Source organism: Haliotis rubra, unplaced genomic scaffold (genome assembly GCF_003918875.1).
Source record: "Haliotis rubra isolate DU_JTF1 unplaced genomic scaffold, ASM391887v1 Scf41, whole genome shotgun sequence".
Taxonomy (NCBI): Eukaryota; Metazoa; Mollusca; class Gastropoda; order Lepetellida; family Haliotidae; genus Haliotis; species Haliotis rubra.
In genome coordinates this window covers 2198545-2216886 of record NW_025767091.1, presented here as the reverse complement: position 1 = coordinate 2216886, position 18342 = coordinate 2198545, and the positions used below count along the sequence as shown (strand labels likewise).

At 41.8% G+C, this 18342-nt stretch overlaps 1 protein-coding gene across 1 annotated transcript; it reads left to right on the top strand.

Annotated features, from left to right (window-relative positions):
• The first annotated feature begins 7080 nt into the window (after positions 1 to 7080).
• Positions 7081 to 11985, top strand: LOC124288013. The gene is made up of 4 exons (XM_046724531.1): positions 7081 to 7158; positions 8008 to 9345; positions 10116 to 10272; positions 11859 to 11985. The coding sequence occupies exons 1-4, from the start codon at positions 7089 to 7091 to the stop codon at positions 11893 to 11895; spliced, it is 1602 nt and encodes a 533-aa protein (XP_046580487.1). The 5' UTR covers positions 7081 to 7088; the 3' UTR covers positions 11896 to 11985.
• The last annotated feature ends 6357 nt before the right edge of the window (positions 11986 to 18342 follow it).

The following is an 18342-nucleotide window of genomic DNA, read 5'->3' as shown; positions in this document are numbered from 1 at the left end:
CATAACATCGGAAGCAATGGGTCAGTCAGACTGGTGTTATACAGGAAATCCCATTGTTACACTTTCCGCTCCGCCATTCAACACAGAATGCTGTAGGTGTGCTTGGTTCATGCTCGTCCCATCAATAATATTAGCCCGGTGTGTCATTGTATTCATGCGAACAAAAAAGTCGAATTATTAATCTCTCCTGAGACTTGGCATGACGATAATGTGATGAATGTACTGGTTTGACTCCGTCGTATCACAGCTTCTTTTTGCCGATAAGATAAGATAAACGTCGGGACTGTTTAGTTCAGAGATGTGATAAAACAATGCACATGCCAGAGTCACCATGTAGCTATGTCTGCAACACATAAGCTAACAACTATGTTTGAAAGACTGTACTAAGCACGATATACTAGTGAGACTATACTAAGCACGATATACTAGTGAGACTATACTAAGGCACGATATACTAGTGAGACTATACTAAGCACGATATACTAGTGAGACTATACTAAGCACGATATACTAGTGAGACTATACTAGGCACGATATACTAGTGAGACTATACTAAGCACGATATACTAGTATACTAGGCACGACTATACTAAGCACGATATACTAGTGAGACTATACTAAGCACGATATACTAGTGAGACTATACTAAGCACTACCAGTGAGACTATACTACTATACTAGTGAGACTATACTATAGCACGATATACTAGTGAGACTATACTAAGCACGATATACTAGTGAGACTATACTAGGCACGATATACTGGATATACTAGTGAGACACGATATACTAGTGAGACTATACTAGGCACGATATACTAGTGAGACTATACTAAGCACGATATACTACTAGTGAGACTATACTATACTAAGCACGATATACTAGTGAGACTATACTAGGCACGATATACTAGTGAGACTATACTAAGCACGATATACTAGTGAGACTATACTAAGCACGATATACACGATATACTAGTGAGACTATACTAAGCACGATATACTAGTGAGACTATACTAGGCACGATATACTAGTGAGACTATACTAAGCACGATATACTAGTGAGACTATACTAAGCACGATATACTAGTGAGACTATACTAGGCACGATATACTAGTGAGACTATACTAAGCACGATATACTAGTGAGACTATACTAAGCACGATATACTAGTGAGACTATACTAGGCACGATATACTAGTGAGACTATACTAGGCACGATATACTAGTGAGACTATACTAGGCACGATATACTAGTGAGACTATACTAGGCACGATATACTAGTGAGACTATACTAAGCACGATATACTAGTGAGACTATACTAGGAGACTATACTAAGCACGATATACTAGTGAGACTATACTAAGATATACGAGTGAGGACTATATTAAGACTATACTAGGCACGATATACTAAGTGAGACACTAAGCACGATATACTAGTGAGACTATACTAAGCACGATATACTAGTGAGACTATACTAGGAGACTATACTAAGCACGATATACTAGTGAGACTATACTAAGCACGATATACTAGTGAGACTATACTAAGCACGATATACTAGTGAGACTATACTAAGCACGATATACTAGTGAGACTATACTAGACGATATACTAGTGAGACTATACTAAGACGATATACTAGTGAGACCATACTAGCACGATATACTAGTGAGACTAACTAAGCACGATATACTACTATACTAAGGCACGATATACTAGTGAGACTATACTAAAGCACGATATACTAGTGAGACTATACTAAGCACGATATACTAGTGAGACTATACTAAGCACGATATACTAGTGATACTATACTAAGTGAGGCACGATATACTAGTGAGACTATACTAAGATATACGAGACTATATACACGATATACTAGTGAGACTATACTAAGCACGATATACTAGTGAGACTATACTAAGCACGATATACTACGAGACTAAGCACGATATACTACTATAATAAATACGATATACTGGGCACGATATACTAGTGAGACTATACTAACGATATACACGATACTAAGCTTACTAGTGAGACTATACTAAGCACGATATACTAGTGAGACTATACTAAGCACGATATACTAGTGAGACTATACTAAGCACGATATACTAGTGAGACTATACTAAGGCACGATATACTAGTGAGACTATACTAGTGCACGATATACTAGTGAGACTATACTAAGCACGATATACTAGTGAGACTATACTAAGCACGATATACTAGTGAGACTATACTAAGCACGATATACTAGTGAGACTATACTAAGCACGATATACTAGTGAGACTATACGAATACAGTGAGATATACTAGTGAGACTATACTAAGCACGATATACTAGTGATACTAGTATACTAGATACTATACTAAGGCACGATATACTAGTGAGACTATACTAAGCACGATATACTAGTGAGACCTATACTAAACACGATATACTAGTGAGACTATACTAAGCACGATATACTAGTGATATACTAAACACGATATACTAGTGAGACTATACTACTAACGACTACTAGGCACGATATACGATATACTAGTGAGACTATACTAAACACGATATACTAGTGAGGCTATACTAAGCACGATATACTAGTGAGACTATACTAAACACGATATACTAGTGAGACTATACTAAGCACGATATACTAGTGAGACTATACTTAACACGATATACTAGTGAGGCTATAAGGCTATACTAAGACTATATACGGTGATATACTAGAGAGGTTATACTAAGCAATATATACTACTAAGGCTATATACTACTAAAGGTATGCTAAGCAATAAGCATACCAGAGAGGCTATACTTGGCACGATATACCGGAGGGGCTATATTTAGCACAGATACATAACTGAGGTTGTTTAACATTAGCATGTTAACAAACTCTTATTTTTAACAAAATTAATAAATACCCTTTCGTGTCAGTGGATATCCTGTTCCATCGATTCCTTGATTGTTTGGTTTCTACGTCAAGTAACAAACACTTACTGTGCAAGCTGTGTAAGTGACGACTGCTTGCCCGTTTCACAAGGCATGCATACCCTTCTCGCCAATACCTGGTGTCACCGTTGATATCCAATGATGCGTTCGTATACCAATATTTTCACCACTATTTGTTCTTCAGTGGAATCTGTTTCTGAGACTTGTTTTTCCTGGCTTTGACGTTATGCATTTACTAAATCTACGACAGGTTTTATTGCCCAAATCGCTTCCACTACTTCGACTAACGAGTCATGCTTAGCTGAATCAAATCGCGTAACAATCGACATCCATCACAGCGACACAGGAAATTTCGGTTGATTGCAGGATTTGCAAAATATGTGTACCTAAGATGTTTCCCCAAAGTTTTAAAGTTGTTTAATCTACGTGTTCGTCTTGACTGGGCGCCACCAAGTAGAATCCAAATGACGAGTAGGAGGAACTTACAAGAGACTGAATACCCTATGACACAGAACACCATGTGACACATGAAACTATACAGCGTAACACGCCACTCAGAGAGACCCGTGAAGATTTAGCCGATTTTGGTGATTTATTCGTATTCCGTTTGAGTAGATTGATGTACATGATGTGAATCACTCGATTGTATGGTTCGATTATTTACAGAGAGCCGTCATGTGGAATACTGCTGCCAGCGGCGCTAAACAGCAAAACAAACAATACTGTAGGGTGGCCACACTTATACCCTGTCTTCCGACTAGATTCCGGATGACACATCACTGTGTGGTACACCTCATTAAAACAGTGTGCAGAATACCACACTGCACATAATGCGATATGTCGCACAGATTACCACATGTGTATGTGGTACGCCGTGCTATTTACCCTATCGCTCTGAACACTGTATGAGACGTTACTCATTTCACTATGTGGTACGTCACGCTAATAGTATGTATATTATCGGACGTCACACGGTATATCATATTACACGTTACACATATTACTATATCATACGTCACGCTATGTATGTTATCGGAAAGCACACCGTATATCATATTACACGTTACACATATCACTATATGGTACTTCACGCTATTTATGTTACCAGACGTCACACTGTATATCATATTATACGTTACCCATATCACTATATCATACGTCACGTTATGTGTGTTATCGGATCTCACACCGTATATCATATTATACGTTACACATATCACTATATCATACGTCACGTTATGTATGTTATCGGACATCACACCGTATATCATATTATACGTTACACATATCACTATGTTGTACGTCACGTTATGTATGTTATCGGACGTCACACTGTATATCATATTATACGTTACACATATCACTATATCATACGTCACGCTTTGTATGTTACAGGACGTCACACCGTATATCATATTATACGTTACACATATCACTATATCATACGTCACGCTATGTATGTTATCGGACGTGACACCGTACATCATATTATACGTTACACATATCAATATGTGGCACGTCACGCCATGTACCCTATAGAACGTCACACCGTATAGTATGTGAGACGTTACACTGAAAACAATGTGATACCACACATCGAATATCCTTTCATAGGTCATTCATATTACTTTGTCGTCAGTCTGTAGAGCTACTAAAATGTGACAAACACAACACTATGTCACACTGACTACCATCCAAGGCATCTCACAGAGTACCCCTGGAGCGTTATCTGGGAGGGGCGGTGGGGTAGCCTAGAGGTTAAATCGTTCGCTTGTCTCGCTGAAGACCCAGGTTCGAATCCATGCAACAGTACAATGTGTGAAGCCCATTTCTGTTGTACCTCGGCGTGGTACTGCTGGAATTCTAAAAGCGGACTAAAACCCGAATAACACACTTACCTGGGTAGGTCATGTAATAGAAAGAAGTCCGGAAAGCATTGAAGCTTTCAGGAGTGCTGTACCTCTCTGTCCGAAGACAACATTTTAAATAGACGGTCGAATGAAAAAAACGAGAGGCAGGTCAGATTAAGTAGACACATGTTGGCGCAGTCTATCAGCGTAACATTCTGCAACACGTGACAGCTGGGGAGAAGTAAGTTTGTGAAAACAAGCCTTGCAAATGTAATTCCAACTGTGCACGCAGACATTGTTATCAGGACAGGTACCTCCAAACGAGGGGAAAACGTTGTAGAGCCTAACTACGTCTGTACAATGCTACAGGTGACAAGTTCCAGCGGTGCTCACAACTGATGTTAAAGTTGTTCTAGGGAAGCTCACAACTGATGTTAAAGTTGTTCCACAAAAGCTCACAACAATTGATGTTAAAGTTGTTAGTAACAGTGGGCAACTCTTGACGTTGAAGTTGTTGAAACAGACCACAAACTATGTCCAGTCCGGCACTACAACGCCAGCTTTCACAGGTTTTCAAAATCAAGTCTCCACGGTAAGGTTGAAGTTAACAGATTCTGCGACTATGTGCAGTTAAACCTTTCCAGAAACATGTAATGTTAATCAATATGCTTCGCTGCAGTTAGCTGCAGCTTCATGTTATCAAGGCAGCCCTATATATGCGTCTTGTGTCGTACTCGAGTTCCCATTGATATCTTCTCATTGAAGACACGTATGTACATACTGAATTATTTTGTTACGTTTTAAGAAATGAATCTCATTGACACGACATTTTCGTGTCCCAAAATCAACTACACCTAAACGCCTAAAATCTAATCGTGACGGGTATTATTTAGCTCATAGAAAAATAAGGTGTTGCTGTTGTAACGTCGTTCTGTGCAAATATCCAACTCATTTTCTCAGGGTCTAGCATGACCAGTTAAGGTTTGAACCTTATAAGCCACTCTCAAGCTACAAATAACGTTCCCAGGTCATATTCTACCTTGCTGTGATTTGCCCCAGTTGGTCAATGGTAGAACAAGTTATCGTGAAATGGTAGAGCAAGTTATCGTGAAATGGTAGAGCAGGTTATCGTGGAATGGTAGAATATATTATCGTGAAATTGTAGAACAGGTGATCGTGAAATGGTAGAACAGGTTATCGTGGAATGGTAGAACAGAAAGGTTAGCATGAAATGGTAGAACGGGTCATCGTGAAATGGTAGAACAGGATATCGTGGAATGGTAGAACAGAAAGGTTAGCACGAAATGGTAGAACGGGTCATCGTGAGATGGTAGAACAGGTTATCATGGAATGGTAGAACAGGTCATTGTGTACTGGTAGAACAGGTTATCGTGGAATGGTAGAACATATTATCGTAAAATGGTAGAGCAGGTTATTGGGAAATGGTAGAACAGGTCACCGTAAAATGGTAGAACATTTTATCGTGGAATGGTAGAACAGGTTATCGTAAAATGGTAGAACATTCTATTGTGGAATGGTAGAGCAGGTTATCGTGGAATGGTAGAACAGGTTATCATGAAATGGTAGATCAGGTTTTCGTGGAATGGTAGAAGGGTTTATCATGTACTGGTAGATCAGGTTATCGTGTAATGGTAGAAGGGTTTGACGTGTAATGGTAGAACAGGTTATCGTGAAATGCTAGAACAGGTTATGATTAAATGGTAGATCAGGTTATCGTGTAATGGTAGATCAGGTTATCGTGGAATTGTAGATCAGGTTATCATGAAATGGTAGATCAGGTTATCGTGTAATGGTAGAAGGGTTTATCGTGTAATGGTAGATCAGGTTATCGTGTAGTGGTAGAAGGGTTTATCGTGTAATGGTAGAACAGGTGATCGTGTAATTGTAGATCAGGTTATCGGGTAATAGTAGATCAGGTTATCGTGTAATGGTAGAATAGGTTATTGTGAAATGGTAGAACAGGTTATCGTGAAATGGTAGATCAGGTTATCGTGTAATGGTAGATCAGGTTTATCGTGTAATGGTAGATCAGGTTATCGTGTAATGGTAGATCAGGTTATCGTGGAATTGTAGATCAGGTTATTGTGAAATGGTAGAGCAAGTTATGGTGTAATGGTAGAACAGGTTATCGTGAATGTTACCATATAGCTATAACTCCGTGTTGTTGTCATGTCTATTAAACTTTCTAAAATTAATTTTCTTGTCCAAACCCAAACTGATAAGAATTTCATGCTTGGAGATAACAGTCAACATGGCGGTGTTTCGCATGGCATTCATTGCCATTTTATGTGGAAACATCAACAATATATCGTCGATCACAGGTAACGAACTAAAACAGGCGATTGGGGAACTGTGACTAGTTGTTTGTTCATACAGAAACGTTGAGATTATGGTTATTGTTATTTTATCCTTCAACTAAATGTACAGGAACATATGCGGTCTATATCATAACGATAGCGCTTCTCAAAGACAAACTTCTGTAATTCGTATACGTGTCCATCTCGTTAAAAGGCACTGCAGAGTTGCGCCCCTTAAGTGCATTTAGTTCGAATTCCGGTTCGATATCAGTGTGTTTTAAGATTTGGTCGTAGGTTTCAACCAGTCATGTTTCACCATGTCTTTCAGTGGCATTTAGAAGTTGTACAGTGATGTCCAAGATATTTTATGGATTAAACTTCTTTTTAATTTCTCTCACAACGTTTCGACGTTTCGAGACCATTCCAGGTCCCTTCATCAAGTGAACTGGCCAATGGTCTGGAATGGTCTCGAAACGTTGTGAGAGAAATTAAAAAGAAGTTTAATCCATAAAATATCTTGGACATGTTTCACCATGTTGTGGTAGATAAATAATAAAATGAACGTTGTTTGATCGTCTGTGCAGTGAGGTACTAACGACGGATATAGTCTTACTTGATGTTGCAGAACCTGGATTGGAGGGGGTCAAAACTATCAATATTGATCAATATATAAGATTTATCTGCATGGCGTTCGGGGGCTGGTGAAATTACATGTATGCAGAGAGTCACACAATATGCTCTCAAACTTCACTAGTGATATGAATATTTATAGAAATAGTATTAGATTAACAGAAAACTTTGTCAAGCGTTATAATTCGAGACTGTCAATATCCTGACAGATTGTGAATAATTACATAAACATGTATGTTACAGACTCAGCTTATCTTGGAAAGGAGTTTGGCCTGGCGTTCTTTTCCAGCTTCCACGAATCACCTGACCACGCCCTCCTTAATTACGTCGTGATACAGTCCGAGGAGGGGGGAGAGTGCACGGTAGAATACAAACCTTCGGACAACAGTCAACACAAAATAGTGCACCATGAACGCATCGCCGTCGGCGGAGTAATAAAAATAGGTCTTCCGGAAACCACTCAACTAAATCTCCAGTCTGAGATTTCCCACAAAGGTGTTTCGGTGTCCTGTACCGATGACGTCCTTGTCTTCACCCTCGACAGACACTACGGCGATGCCAACGTGGTTCATGCCGTCCCAACAAAATCACTGTCACACGGCTACTACATTCCAGGCGTCCCTAACAACGCCATCCTCGGCGTGGTTGCTATGGAAGATAACACTCATGTTACCGTAAAACTGAAAACGAAATGTAAGTACAACTACAATAACAGAGACTACGGCAACTCTGACGTCATCAGCGTCACTCTGGCGAGAATGGAAGTGTTCGCCTTGTCGACGGGTCATGTCGACTTCTTTGGAGACGAAGGATGTGACCTTGGTGGAACCCATGTCACAGCGAATCACAACTTTGTCCTTTATTCGGGAGGTTCTTGTACCTTCTTTGGTGACGACCGAAGTTCTTCAGCCGATGGCTGCGATAAGATCCTGCTTCAGGTCCCTCCCCCGGTGATGTGGGGCAAGGACTTCCTAGTTCCAGACATGGCGGGGGATAATAAGGGATATCAAATGAGGGTCCTGGCCAGCGTGGGCAACACTGACGTCACGTTGTCCGTCTACAATGGAGGTGCTCCGACAACTATCCACAACAGGTTAGGTGCTGGAGAGTTCATCAACCACTCCGCTAAAGACAACTCCACTGTGGTCGTCCACTCGTCCCAACCAGTACTTGTGGTCCAGTTTCTAACCTATGACCCCATGACCCTTCTCGTTCGACCAATAGAACACTACCCGGGTATCACCAAATTTGGGTCTAGATATATTTTTGTTACCATGGAAAAGACAATCGGGATGCAAAATTATGAAGATTATGAAAATTACATAACCTTGATAACGTCATCGGGTCACACCAAGGATGTCCGACTGGACGGGAAACAACTGACTGGCGTCCAGTGGCAAAACGTCCCTCAACTCGGCTACTCCATCGCTAGGTTGCCGGTGTCGTACGGATCACACATGGTGGACAGCGTCGCCTCCAGCAGTCCATGTGCTGTCCAGGTGTATGGCTATTCCAGGGAAGAAGGCGAGGCGTATGGTTACACCGCAGTGTCAACTTGCAGTAAACAATGCACTGATCTGGGTGAGTCTTGTAGTCATCCGCGACGTCATATTCTGTTCCGTGAAATATTTTATTTGCATGTGTAGCGACATTTTTTCAGGATATTACCCGTGAAGATCCGGGTTAGAATCGTTCTTCAGCAACCCAGTCTTGTCTTTAAGAGGCGACTAACGGGATCGAGAGGTCAGGCTCGATGATTTGGTTCACGCATGTCATCGTATCCCAATTGCGTAGATCAATGCTCATGCTGTTGGTCACTGGATTGTCTGGTCCAGACTCGATTATTTACAGACCGCTGCCATATAGCTGTAATATTGCTGAGTGAGGCGTTAAACAACTACCAAACAAACAAAATCATCTTTAGGCTATTTTAACATGTTTATATGACATAATTGGTGAAGTTGTTGACTTCATAGCTGGTATAAAGTGACGTTAATATATTGCGTCACGTATTGCTAACATAGTCTGACGTTAGTCCACATTGATATTATTGCCGACACAATGTGGGTTATTGTTGACGTATAGTGACGCTAAAATAGTACGTTATTGCTGACAGAAAGTGATCCTGTAGCTGACAGAAAGGGTTGTTATTGCTATTATAAAGTGGCGTCTCTGCTGGCATGCTATGACGTTAGATTTGACATTCAGTTTCACCATTATGTCAGACTATTGCGGCATCACGTAACGTCATCACTGACGTGTTGTGAAGGGATGCATTATAACCGACACAACTGGCGTTAAAACTTGCCTCAAGTGTTGCTTCTTTAAAGAAACCGACTCGTTCATTTCAGACCTGTCCTCAATAGTGACAGACGCCCAGTTGACGACAGGCATAGCGGACCTCATAAACCAGGTGGGGACGGACGCCACAGAGAAACAGTGCCAGGGGGCGTGTGTCAACTCCGTCAGCGCCATCCCCGCAAAAGCATGTCCCAAGATCTGCTCTTCGTAAGTATATGCCGCTGATATCTATGCATACACATTACTTTCCCCATATGGGCAGGTCATTGTACGTTCTTAGGGTGTACAGACGTGTTTAAGTCATGTCAAGTGCGTGTGTGTGTGACCGCTGTGATGTGACCGGGTGCGTGCATGTGCGTACGTACGCATGCGTGTTGCTTAAAGTCACAGAATTCCATCTTTATCCCGCTGGCATGTAATGACGTGGTTCAGAAAATGCAGTGATCGATGTGCAACGATTAAGACCGTGGGCAACGCCAATGGCAACCCAGTCCACAAAATGACTCTTCCCAGGTTCGAATCTCATGTATTTTAACGTAAGTAAAAGCGGTATTAAACCCCATATGACTTTTCGGTAGGAGGTATTATTAATAGAAGGATACGTCTATATGTCAACGATTGCGTTGTGTTAGACCAGATCAATTGGAAAGATCCGAAGATATCTAGATGAGATAATAGCAGCATCAGTTCAGGCCTACATCACATCTCGCCATGATTACTGTAACTCACTCCTCTATGGTCTCCCAGCTCATCTTGTCAAGAAACTGCAGCAGGTCCAGAATGCAGCGGCTCGTGTGGTCACTCTTACTCGCAAGTTCAAGCACATCACCCCTGTCTTGAAGAGACTTCATTGGCTACCTGTTCGCTACCGAACCATCTACAAGATTCTGCTCCTCACTTTCAAATCTCTGCACAATCTTGCTCCTAACTACATCTCAAGTCTTATTCAGCCATACCAACCTCGGCGCAGTCTGCGGTCAGCTGACAGCCATTTCCTTGTGGTACCAAGCTCCAGAACCAAGTCTTACGGCGAACGGTCTTTTGCATCAGCAGTACCATTCTTATGGAACAAACTCCCAATCAACATACGGGCCTCACAAGAACTCTCACTCTTCTAAACCAAACTAAAAACTCATTGTTTAGCCAAGCCTACTGAATCTCACTGTATAGATGTTGAACTCAAAGCGCTTTAGAGCAGTGCTTATCTGATTTTAGCACTATATATGTATGTATGTATGTATGTATGTATGTATGTATGTATGTATGTATGTATGTATGTATGTATGTATGTATGTATGTATGTATGTATGTATGTATGTATGTATGTATGTATGTATGTGTGTGGACGGACGGACGTGTGTGGATGTGTGTTGTGTGTGTGTGGACGGATGGATGGATGGATGGATGTGTGTGTGTGTGTGTGTGTGTGTGTGTGTGTGTGTGTGTGTGTGTGTGTGTGTGTGTGTGTGTGTGTGTGTGTGTGTGTGTGTGTGTGTGTGTGTGTGTGTGTGTGTGTGTGTGTGTGTGTGTGTGTATGATACCGGTGAACATTACAATGATGAACGTATGTCAGTCTGTGTTAATATTGCCATGGTGTTCCCCACTCGCCAGTCCCCCTGGTCACACTGTCCCTATTACCAACTTGTTCTTTATTACATGGGGTGGTGAGGTAGCCTAGTGGTTCGAACTTTTAGTTGTGATTATAGTTATACGATTCCATGTATCAGTTATTAGAACAATGTATATACTGTAGACACAACCATTGACAGTAACACATGTTTGTTCTTTTTCAGATTTCTCTTCTATACACAAAAGTATTACTCTCACTGAAGCGGACGACGAAATCAGAAGTATATGTACACTCACCTGTTGGGCATTATCGTTTAAATCGAAAATTCGATTAGTAAAATCAAAACAGCAGTTATCTTTAATGTCAATGAATACCAAAGGCAGCAGACGGTGTTGTTCGACCCCGAATCCAGGAGTGTTCCAGCTACAGCTGTCTTCAAACATTTTTTGTCCGATAGCTCTGTTTAACGCCGCACTCAGCAATATTCCAGCTATATGGTGTCAGTCTGTAAATAATGGAGTCTGGACCAGACCATCCAGTGATTAACATCATGAGCATCGATCTACGCAATTGGGAACCGATAACATGTGTCAACCAAATCAGCGAGCCTGACCACCCGATCACGTTAGTCGCCTCTTACGGCAAGCATGGGTTGCTCGTGAGCGTTTCTAACTCGGATCTTCACGGGTACATTGTTTAAAACAAGGATATGTTCCTTATCTGGCTCATACCCATGTACAGAGGTGTAGACTGGGATTCAAGAAGAGTTCCCCATTACTCGATGATATTGTAACACTCGATCAAGGTAGAACCTGGTTGGTGGCAAATGCATTGGGTGGATATACCGTGGTGTGAGCCGAGTCTAAGACAGAGGATAATGGTGACTGAAGCGTGCGTAAAAGTTCAGCACTACATCGACAAATGATGCGTCTCTTAAATCCACGTTACAGCTGGTTGTCTGTGTGCTACTCCTGTTAACCCCTGAATTAAATGTCGTGGCAGAAAAACTGTATAAAGTCAGTCATAGTGTTAACTTATGGAATAATTATCCTCGAGCACATCGGGCGTAAAGGTGCAACACTGGTGAAATATTATGAATAGATCACTTAAACTCACTGAACATGTCTTCAGTGTTGTCCTGCACTACCGGCCACACTCGTAACTCACACCAGATGTTCTCGGAAGGGGTACGCATGTCTTGTAGGCAGTACCGGTTGCAATATATACAGATGCCATCTGTGAACAAAGGTTTGGATTTTGGATACATTTTGAGATCATTTAATATTTGTATTATATATTCGGGCGGTGGGGTAGCCTAGTGGTTAACGCGTTACGTCGTCACGCCGAAGGCCCGGGTTCAATTCCCCACATGGGTAAAATGTGTGAAGCCCATTTCTGGTGTCCCCCGCCGTGTTATTGCTTGAATATTGCTAAAAACGGCGTAAAACGCAACTCACTCACTATTATATATTCTTTCAATGTTATATTTCGGATACCGTTACACTGTTACCGTTATCAAGTACGTGATCAACAAGCGAGAAGGACATACTTATCTAATACAGAGACTTCTGAACAACAAACAGGGATAACTCTGTTATAATAGGGGTGAAGTCAGGCATGGTCACAGGGATGAAGTTACCTTGGTCTCCGTTGAGAACCCGAGGATATGTTTGACCATGTATACTAAATCTAAACTTCTCTTCCTAGACGCCCATATCTAGAAGCAGGACAACAAACCTTAAAGTAAAGAATAATAAATCCACCCATGAGGAACAGTACATCGGAAATATGTCCATCCACCGATCACAACTCCAGATCCTGTTGTACGGTCGTCAATAGAACCATCACATCCATAGTATCACCCTGAACCAGACCTTGGCGGCATCAGACAGCACCATTCACTCTTGCCACCCCAAATCAAGCCAGATACGATCCAAGATGGACACCGCCTACTCACACACCAACACACAAACCGAAACATGAGTCTCATGAACCAAATTCAGATAATGACCTACTTTTCAGCCGATCCGAATTTTCTCGTGTGAAAGTGAAAAGAGACACTACAAACAACTATGGTTATACGATATTCCGATTCCTCGTTTCATAAGAAAATGGTATTTACAAATGAATTTTAATTTTAAACTTTACAAAAATCGTATTTCTATATTTTATGGCGAGGTTTAGGGAGCATGTGGTTAACTAAGACGTCACAGACTGCCCCTGTTTGAACAGGTCGTACAATGATTCACAATTCATTTGGCTTACTGGTTACACCTGTTATGTGGTCTTTGCGCTTATTAGGTGTCTTTTTGTAACGTACAGTGTGATTAATATAATATCAAGGCCGTACAAGACCACCAAACCTTTTTAGCGGCCGAGCCTCGTTTTGAGGTTTCCACGATTTCTAGATTTCCGTTTGTCAGAGCACGATGTACGACAGAGCACGCTGCAAGACATGTTTGCAAGGATTAGTAGCGTGGTGTTGCAATATACAAGTGATTAGATGTATTAAATAGTACTGATTTATTTTTATATAACCAGATGTATGAGTTTGTCTCAAAATTCTGGACTGGATATTGTACTAAGTTGCGCAATAAGACGGAACACAGTCGGCATGAAACGAGAATGTGTAATCAATGTTTTGACTTTGTTTTGAAGTCAACCATCCAGGACACAGAGCGACCCACGGCAGTCAACATCAACCCCAACAATGACATACATCAGATACACATACACGGAGAAGCATACAGACTCCTCATTACAGTATATTACATCAGACTCCACATTCGCTATCTCCGATCACATTCAGGTAAACTCCAGTGACCGGATCCAGTGGGCGAGCCCCATCGTCCTTGCCTTCAATCTTAAACACAACACTAGACATATTACAGCAGTCATACACTTCACATCACATAACCATGGTTACTCCATCCACGAAATGTAAACACATGCAAAACGTATATACAAGGAAAGCAATCAGCCTCCATTATCTGCATAAGCAGATTCAACTTGGAGTAAACAGTGCTGCAAAATGAGAAACAGTGCTTCAATATGCTCGTGGGGGCGCGGTGGGCGAACTGTCTAGGGCGCCAGGCTAGTAATCCAGCGAGCTTGGAGGTGCCGGGATCGAGCCCACCTGTGACCGGGTGTAAAAAACCTTGGACCTTGGAGTCAACTTTGTGTTCAGTGTTGTCACAACCTTTAGTGTACAGTGCACAACCCTGTGCACTTTGTGTGCAGACTCTTTCCGTGTTGTCAGAACCCCTAGTGTACAGTACACAACCCTCTGCACTTAAAAGAACCCGCGAATCCGTTGGTAGATGACCAGATGGTGGCCACATAAATACGTGCAAACACCTAGTTGCGGGTACAGCAACGTGAAGTGAACTTGGGCAAAGTACTGTGACTATGTGTCCCAGTCCACCCAGCTGTGAATGGGTACCTCGTAAGGATGGAAAAGCCACATTAACTCGATGCGCCTAGTAGGCAGCAAGAGTTTTATGCTCCCCAGGGAGTTGAGATTGAAAATACGATTTGACGTTGTGATGGACATCCAATGATCGAGGGAAAACAAAGCGCCTTTGAGCAGTTGGCGCTATACAAATGTTTGTATGTATGTATATGCTAAGTTATAAACAATGTTTATATCACAAAACATAGTTCTACTCTATGAGATTAAGTGATGTGAAACAGTGCTACGATATGGAGAACAGTAATATGCTATGAGAAACAGTACTATACTATGAATGGTAACTCTTCGTCACTTGAAACAGTGCTGCATTATGAAAAAACAGTGCTACACTATGAGAAACAGTAACGCAAAATGATACTGTGCTACAATGTGTGAAACATTCCTACACTATATTTGAATCCGTAGCCCAATACGTGAAAACGTGCTACCCTGTGTGAAACAGTACCACATGATATGAAAACTGTCCCGTGAGAAGCGAGGATGCACTTTTTTAACACACAGTTACACTATGACTAACTTTTAAGCAAGAGGAAAGGTCTACCTAGGACGTTTGTCCCTTTGGTACAGATCCGGGTTAGATCCATGCTTGTCGGAAGAGGCGACTAACGGGATCGGGTGGTCAGGCTCGATGACTTGGTTGACAAATGTCATCGTATCCCAATTATCTAGATCGATGCTCATGATGTTGATCACTGGATTGTCTGGTCCAGACTTGATTATGTACAGGCAGCCGCCATATAGCTGGAATATTGCTGAGTGCGGTGTTGGACAGCCAACCAACCAACCAAACAACCCCTTGGTACATGAGCACGTGTGGGCTGGACAGGAATCAGGGCGAGTCTCTGATTGGACGACATTTTGACACGCCTGGGGGACCATGGAGTGTGAGCGGCCTGAACGACTGGGCCACTCATACTGTGAGAAACCATGATACACAGAGAGAGACCCTTTTCTCCTTTGAGAAAAATGGTACACTATTAATTAACATTGAGCTCTATGGTTCGGTTATAGGAACAAGATTGCTATGCGCCAATGCTTGATATTGAAGTTGTTTTCAGCATGCAATTCTTGCCAGAGCCGAGTCAGGCCTGGTGACGTGTTCGAAGAATATCATTGTATCTCTTTTCCGAAGATTGATGCTCGTGATGTCAGTCACTGTATTGTCTGGTCCAGAGTAGTCTCGATAATTCACAGATCGCCATCATATATTGCTGAGTACAGGATTAAACAACAAATATATAGTATGAATGTTTTAGCGAGAATTAGAATTGGGCTTACATATTGTAGAATCATGTGTCATGATGTCTAATTTGCATAACTACCGGAAGTGTCTGTCTTGTTCTCTACCACGCATGCGTCCTCTCCTTTCCGTCCCGCCTGCCATGCTTGTGCGGCGTATATCATAACCTTCCATATATACTGTAAGACTGTCTGGAGAAATAGACATATTGACAGGATGGAGCTTGCCTACTTCAAGTGGGTTACCTTTTTGGATCTGTCTGTGCAGATTGCCTTTGTCAACAATCTAGTTTCCCCCTCAATGTTAATTTCTGCCTACAGTTATATGGTTAATATTACAATTGTGAACTGATGTTTGGTAAACATTTTACTGTTCAGCTCTTGGATGCTCTCTCTTGTTTGGCGGGCTTTGGTGGTGTTTATAGTATTTTAGGTCAGTCTTGGGCTGTGTGATATTTTTCACTTCATTGACTTGTTTACCTCTATTATTAAACTCCACCTTAACCGCCAAACAAGTGTTTGTTTATTTTCTTCATAGTGTGGATGGAGGTCTAGCAAATTACGAGTATTTCGTTTATTCCCAGTTTTCATTCCACCCACATACGTTATATCAGGAGATGGCTGGTCAACACAGAAAGATAAAGACATTAGCTCGGTGTGATTGTGTGTTATGAAAACAGATACGGAAGTTCAATCAAACCATTTAAAGTATTTACTCTGTCTATAAATGTCGAGGCAGCTATGTAAACACAGGTGCATGTACTGATGCTATAATCAACACTGCACGCCCTATACATGCCTTCATAAAGATGAGTTGCTAGTAGAAACAGGATGTAATGTAAGGCCGCAAATAATTCCCTGTACAGTTTTTATCTCAACAGAAAACAGCGATTGTAATGTACACCTGAGATCGATTCACATGACTGTGATGTGGGAGAGGTGCACTTCGACTGGACGCTCGTGAGTTAGCAGTGTCGCTGATCAGTGGCGCTCTGATAAAATGTGGTGAAATGCGGTTTAACGTCGAACTTAAGAATATTTCGCTCATATGACGACGTGCATGCATATGTATGTGTGGCTTCTTAAGTTGGTTTTATAGTGCTAACCTACTGAGATACCATGTCGCAGTTAAGCATGAATGCCCCACTCAGACACATTATACTGACTCCGAGTCGACGAGTCCTTGTCCCAGGAAGGGACCGAACCCGCGACCTTCCGCTTTCTCTGCGGACGTTCTAACCACTACAGCACGAAGGCGGGGGTGCTGTGACAAACCGTCTTTTCCAGGTCTAGATTGTCATGATTGGCAATATCCTAGTTATCTATACTGGTATATTTAGGGGCGGTGGGATAGCCTAGTGGTTAAAGCGTTCGCTCGTCACGCCGAAGACACGGGTTCGATTCCCAACATGGGTACAATGTTTGAAACCCATTTCTGGTGTCCCCTGCCTTGATATTGCTGGAATATTGCTAAAAGCGGCGAAAACGATACATACTCACTCACTCACTCACATACAGACAGTTTATATCGTCAGTATAACTATTCAGTATTACGTTCATACATTTAATCATTTTAATGACAGCATCACTTAATGCTCACCGCTACATTCAGTTTATCAGATGTTCCCCAAGCCTGTGTTGGTCGGAGAAGGAGATCATATACAGCCATGAGGTGGCTACACTTGGGTCCCGTTACACAAAGCTGCCGTAGCTCTGCGACTATCCAGGGCCCCGTTCCACAAAGCGATCGTAGCGCTAAGGTGATCGTAACTCCCATACTTTAACATAGACTTACGACGGCCGTAGAGCTACGATCGCTTTGTGAAACGGGCCCCTGACTCCTATGCTTTAATGTAAACTTACGAGATTCGTAGCGCTGAGATCGTTTTGTGAAACGGGCCCCTGACTCCTATGCTTTAATGTAAACTTACGAGATTCGTAGCGCTGAGATCGTTTTGTGATCACAACATTGTCTTGTCCATAGACGCCATCATAT

Excerpts from the sequence above, each read along its gene's own strand:
- LOC124288013 (XM_046724531.1), top strand. The coding sequence starts at position 7,089 with ATGGCGGTGTTTCGCATGGCATTCATTGCCATTTTATGTGGAAACATC. Across the intron at positions 7,159-8,007 it reads CAATATATCGTCGATCACAG|ACTCAGCTTATCTTGGAAAG; the intron begins GTAACGAACTAA and ends TGTATGTTACAG. Across the intron at positions 10,273-11,858 it reads TGTCCCAAGATCTGCTCTTC|ATTTCTCTTCTATACACAAA; the intron begins GTAAGTATATGC and ends GTTCTTTTTCAG.